General features: G+C 36.6%; 1 protein-coding gene across 1 annotated transcript in view; it reads left to right on the top strand.

The window, feature by feature from the left end:
- The window catches only part of thsd7ba (thrombospondin, type I, domain containing 7Ba), a 134,284-nt gene that overhangs the window by 4,398 nt on the left and 123,499 nt on the right, over positions 1-6,387 (top strand). Inside the window, exon 2 of the mRNA XM_037686118.1 lies at positions 1,999-2,848. Coding sequence (XP_037542046.1) covers positions 1,999-2,848 — 850 coding nt within the window. The remainder of the gene's footprint in view (positions 1-1,998; positions 2,849-6,387) is intronic.

The following is a 6,387-nucleotide window of genomic DNA, read 5'->3' as shown; positions in this document are numbered from 1 at the left end:
CCCCCCCCCCCACACACACACACACAAACCTTTCTTTACACACAGACCTTTCTTTAATATCTTGCAGACACAGCTAGACTTGGGCGTGGGTGTAGCAGAAAATAATAAAAAAGAAAGTTTTGTATCTTCCATTCTGACAGATACATTTTTGTGGTCAGCTCATGCAAGTCGCACAACGTGAGCTCTAGTTCAAAGCTGATGGAACTTTTCACAAAGAGTTGTCAGCAATTTTGTTCCATCTTAACGCACATTCTATTTTCCATTATTTGCTGCATTTGGTAAATGTTGTGCATGGACTTATGTCACAACTAAATAAATAAATAAATAAATAATAATAATACATCTGTGGTGACTTGCAAGTGCAGTTGTGTTTCACCAGAACCACATCAGCACTCAGATAAAAGGGCAATGCTTAGAATAAAGTTGCTAACCCAAGTCATAATAAAGCTTTAAGATAATTTTGAACCTTTTAGGTTGCTCATCAGCTCAATTCTCAGTACAGCCCAACACAATTATTCAGCTCTGTTGCAATAATGACTGGTGCAGAAGGTCTTTCCTGTGTCAAGAAGCAACCCAATGTAAAGATGTAACAAGTCAGCAACAGGCTACTGCAAGAAGGTCAACACATGAGCAGCTAATCTTAATGCATCCCAATGTCGATACTGCAGTCTGTTTTCTGCTACAAGGTTTCACTAATACAAACCAGCCGTGATCCAGTGACATGCAGCTCAATCTAACATCAGATTAAATTACTTTCATCTTCAAAACAACCAGCATCAGAAATGCTGCGTGCATTTAAGAGAACATAAGGACAAGGATAAGATGAAGGCTATGAGAGAAGGTCATGGAGATGTAGTGTGAAGAGAATATGCTGCAAGAAGACCTTCCAGACATAGACTGTTGGAACTTCTGAGCTATAAAAGTAAATTCAAATAATTTTCAGCTAGATATCAATATCCAACAGGTCTTGCTCCTTGTGTCTTGGTTTCACTCAGTAAATATATAGTACATTGTGAAAAAACTTTTTTAAGCCTTTTTTTCTTGTGAAATTCTTTTTTCCCAATATAAGATATGGCTTATTTCTGTCAGAGTGATTTAACTGATGTGCATTCAGATAGCTTGACCACTCAAAGTATTTGCGACTACAGACTCTGACCACAGGAACGTGCCCCAGTGGCGTAGGCTGTTTTTTTTATATATGTTTTTATTAAAATCAATAGAGTTTGATTAAAAGTCTCTGGAATACAGTATCTTTTAAAAAAAAACTCTATTTCCATTGTGTGTGCTTTGTAATTTATATATATAGATATATAAATGCTTTGAAATGAAACAGGCTCATGAACTTGTTGCCAGCTCATTATTTGAACAGTACCAAAAACTTTTCTTGTCTTATGTGTATAAATCTTATGAGCATTGTTTTAAATTGTGCTTTGCAAATGATATATTATTATTGTTTTTAAATAATATTTCCTGCAAAAAGGACCACTAATGCACTTCCTGTACTTAAATCTCCTGAAATGAAGGCACCCCTCAATGGGAGGTATTACACTACAGTACTCAGGTGCTTAGGAATAACCCCCAATAGTTTTTTGCAAGTACTTTTTAAAATTAACATTACACCAGCATACTTCACCTGATATGTTTGTTTCTTTAGCATATTTCTAGCATCTGTCACAATGTTACTTGAGTAACACATCTCTCGCATTACCAGCGTGAAATATTGATCTAATGAATCAAGTCCTTGTGAAACAGAAACTGACCTTGCGTTTTCTGTATTGATGTCTGCTACTAGTTTGATTACCTTGTGTTTCTTTCTACGTCTCTTCCTCAGTTCATGAATAAAGCAATCATGGAGGTTAAGTGAATGGCCTTGGACTGTGCTTGATTGCAAGCTTCCAAATAACTGCAATTTAAATCAATTTTTTTCCCCCTCTGACACTAAGTTTAAAAAAATAAATAAAACGAAAATGTCCTCTCTGTGTGTCTTCTTTGTTCCAGGTCAGTGGGGTCAGTGTGTTGGGGAGGAGTGTGGTTCTGGAGGGGTCCAGACAAGGACGATATGGTGCATCCACATAGAGGGTTGGGCGACCCATCACTCACACTGCCAGCACATGGACAAGCCAGAAAGCAAGAGGCAATGCTTCAAGGTCTGTGACTGGCACCAAGATCTCTTTGAATGGGAGATTTCAGATTGGGGAGGCTGTGTTCTTGTCCCTTTCTTTTCCAACGAGCTCAAGCTGAGGACAACCGAATGCATTACAGCACAGCATGGCATTCAGAAGCGCCATATCCACTGTGTCCGCACTTCAAATCGAAGCACTGTCAGCTCGAGGATTTGTGAATTTTTTTCCCAAAAACCGCCCGTGGAGCAAGCGTGCCTGATTCCCTGCCCTCAGGACTGCGTGGTTTCAGACTTTACTTTTTGGTCAGGTTGCAGCAAAACCTGCGGTGCTGGTTTGCAGCATCGGACTAGACATGTCCTGGCTGCACCAATGTACGGAGGGGCAAATTGTCCTAACCTAACTGAGACCAGGACGTGTACTAACTCTGCTAAATGCCCCATTGCAGAGGGTGAGTACCAGTACAGCCTTAAAGTGGGCGCTTGGAGTAAGTGCCGACTACCCCATCAAAAAGACGCCCTTTTGAATGGGAGGACCACAGTGGACTTTACTGCAAGCTCCAGTGAAAACAACACAATCACATTGCACACAGTGGCTTCTCACCATCACAGCCACCACCATCATGCACAAGTGCACATTAAATACCCAATGTCATGGGAACTAGAAGTGGGATATCAGACACGACAGGTTCGTTGTGCAAGAAGTGATGGCAAGAACGTCATGCTGAGGTAAGATGTTTTCAAGATCCTCATTTTACATACAGTTAAAAAGCTATCAACAGAACGGGGAAGAAGAAAAAGACTGTGTACAATTTTTTATATTTTAGATAAATGTTTTTCCATCTTGCAAATACCGTTTGCAATCCAAAAAAAAAGGGGGAAAAAAAGTGTTACAATACAAGAAGAAACTGTTTCGTAACATGTTAAAATTATGTGACAGTGTTACAGGAAATAAAACATTCCTCCTTCAAGGAATTGGTTTCCTTGGTGACAATCCCAACTTGAGCTAATAAACACAACGTTGAAACATCTGTGCCAAAACTGATACTCCATTTATTTTTACTAGAACAAAAATCAGTTACTGGTATTAGCTTTCAGGTTCTTTTGAACCTACTAGAAAAAAACAAATCCTAACTTTTAACTGATAATCATTGTTACAATGTCTAAATCTAAAGAGGTATGGTCTTATGATGCAACATCCTTCAAAAAGGAGGATGTGCGTTGACATATATATGTTTAAAACATAAGGCATGCACAGTAACTTTGAACAAATCTGTCTAACTGCATGTAACTTTAATTGTTGTGTCTATTTAACTTGAGCTTTTACTATTGTTTTTCCTAAAATTTATATCAAATTATTCAAATATGCTGAAAATTTTACCCTTAGATGTATGCTACCTGAATAGTGGGATTTTTAATCTGTAGAAAAAGGTGGTATTTCTTCATGTGCTTAAGAAAATAGTCGAAGTAGGTCTGCACCATGCTAGAAAAACTTGCAAAAGTGAATGCATGCTGATTAAATCATGAAGTCCTTTAATTTATTGCTGTCCAAAAAGTCCTTTGTGATATTGATATTGCACTCTCTGATATTGCAATGATAATATATATGGTATATTGTGCAATCCTAGAAGGATGTTGTGTCTGAATTACACCCCCCCCCCCCCCCCCCCAAAAAAAAAAAAAGTATTTATGGTCAGGAAAAAGATCTGTGCAGAAAATAAATTTTGTCTTACTTCATTTTATTCTTGTGTGGGGAGTTGTTAAAACGTAACTGCATGTGGGTTGTAACAGTACATGCATCAATGCTCATCCCCACTCATGATCCCCAATGGGGCATTTTGTTCATGTGGATGTGTTTTCAGTGGAACAAAATGTTTTCTATTGATGGTGGTAATTCATTCAATTATAACTAGATTATGTGAGAGCCGGTGTTTCACCAGCATGTTGGCAGGGAGGTGAGGTATTATTGTGTTAAATGTTAAGTGGTGCTCCCCTCAGTCGCTGCTTTTTGAGCTGACCCTGGTATTTGGATTTGATAAGAATGGATTTTGCTGCACACGTTCAAACACAACGCTGGAGACACACAAGCACACACACCTACACACAGTACTAAACAATACAGACTTTTTTTTTTCCAGTGAAAGAGGAAAATCATTACATCTATTTTATGGCCCATTGTCTAAATGCCACTAAATACCATCTTCTTGGTGTAAAGTGACACCATTATTTTGCTGGTTACATCAATATCGGCACTATCCATTAAGGTCAGCATATAAAATTTTTAATTAAATCAATGGAAAAAAATAGAAGCATTATTGGCTGAATTATACATATTATTAGGCAATGCTATCTTTTAAATTTAACCATTAGTATTGCTTTTACTTAGCAAATAATTTCCTGTTCAGCACCACTTTAATATATATTTTTTTGTCAAAAGGAATTAAACATGCACTTTATATTCATGAGTTATCCACTGCCCTTAGTAGTGTGAGAGGACAATTCAGTGTATAGTGTCCAAAATTACACATCATGATTTTATGAAGAGGTAATACAGTTATTGAGGTCATGGATTTCTAACTTTTTTTGCCTTACTTTGCTTTTACTTCAACCTAATTATAGAAAAAAAGAACATTGTGTTCTCATTTTATGGATTCCACTAATTATATTCCCTTTGCTAAACAATAAAAGCTGTTTATAATGATCAATGTTCTGCTCCATGAACTCAAATGAGCATATTTTGTCAATATAGATCATACATATAAATATGGGGCACAACCTGTATGTAATTAGAAGTTGGGTTTTAAATATTCCCATGTGGAAGTGAAGGCAGCAAAGTTAATTTATTCTGTATGGAAATCAACATAACAAGAGGTTATTAGTTTTTCCAAGTAGATGTTTATCAATGATTCTATTTAAATCCTATAGCAAAAATGCAGCTAGAACTGAGTTTACAGGTGAGCTTGCCTGAAAGTGGGTGAGCCATTTGTCAAAATGTGTAAGATAAATGGAAACTGAAACCATCTAACCTTTGTTGTTGACCCTTTAGTGCACAATGGTGGTTCCGAAACTAATCAGGTTTTGACCCACAAAAACAATAAAAATGTGTCTGTTGCAATAAAATGTAACAACGTTTACTTCAACATTTTAATTTGTTTTTTAATTGGCAGCCAAGAACTGTCTTTCTTTCTTTATCTTTGAATTAATTAGGAAAGAAAACAAAAATGTCATCTATTTGACTGGGCAGCCTTGCCAAGAAGTGGGTGAGCTCACAAGGTTTAAACTTGTTGTTGGGATTTGTGACAAAAGCAAATGTAAATCTCTAACATAGATCATGTTTGAGATTACTCGACACATGGTTTACATGTGTTTTGCGTTTAGTTACATGGCAGCTAAATAACAGCAAGCTGGAGCTGCAGTATTTAGTGTAAACTGGAATAATCCAGCAGCAGCATGATATTTTGTTTACACTGCATTGTACTACAACTGAAACAAAAGATACAGATCTTAAACCTCAGATTCAACATAATGGTTCCAGTGTAAGTAGTCACTGATTGCCTCACTTAAGGGAAAACACAGCTATTTAATAATCATAATCCAGTTTAGCTGTGGCGAATAGAAAGCTTATATTACTGACAGAAAGTTGAACCCTCATCTGTTTAACCCTGAGGTTTCAACCCTTAGAGCAGCAGTTCTAAAACTTTTTGAGTTCAGGGACCTCTTACAGGGGAGAAAAAGTTTCAGGGACCCCCTCATAACCCTCAAATTTATTAGATAACTGTCTTTGCTTTGTCTCTTTAATGCATTGGGAATATGTGTGTAACATAAATACTTGAGCCCTGTTCTTTAATAGTGTTAATACAATTTTTATACTTTTAAATATGGGACATTTTTTTTATTCATGACACACTTAATTAACAGTTTTTAATTTCAGCTTCCAAAAATTGCAGTTTTGAGAAAATTAACAGCATCAAGAAACACTTTAAACTTTACCTGTTCACTTAATGTTTTACACTTCTTCAAATAATTACAGAAAACTCTTTACATAAAACTGAACAATATTATAACAGCTGAAGTCATACCAAGTATCAGGGCTTAACTGATTAATTTGTAAACCAATTGATGCCCGAACGCAAACAGTGGGGGTGAGGTGGTGTTTGTGGGGGTCCTCCCCCAGAAAATTAAGAATAAAGTAGATGCAATTTCCAGCATTTTGATGTATGTTAACAGGTTGTTAAACATCTACATACTTGTAAATATATATATATATA

Source organism: Nematolebias whitei, chromosome 13, assembly GCF_014905685.2.
Source record: "Nematolebias whitei isolate Nwh7 chromosome 13, NemWhi1, whole genome shotgun sequence".
In the NCBI taxonomy this organism is placed as follows: Eukaryota; Metazoa; Chordata; class Actinopteri; order Cyprinodontiformes; family Rivulidae; genus Nematolebias; species Nematolebias whitei.
Note: the sequence above shows the minus strand (reverse complement) of the source record. Positions and strands in the feature narration are given on the sequence as shown.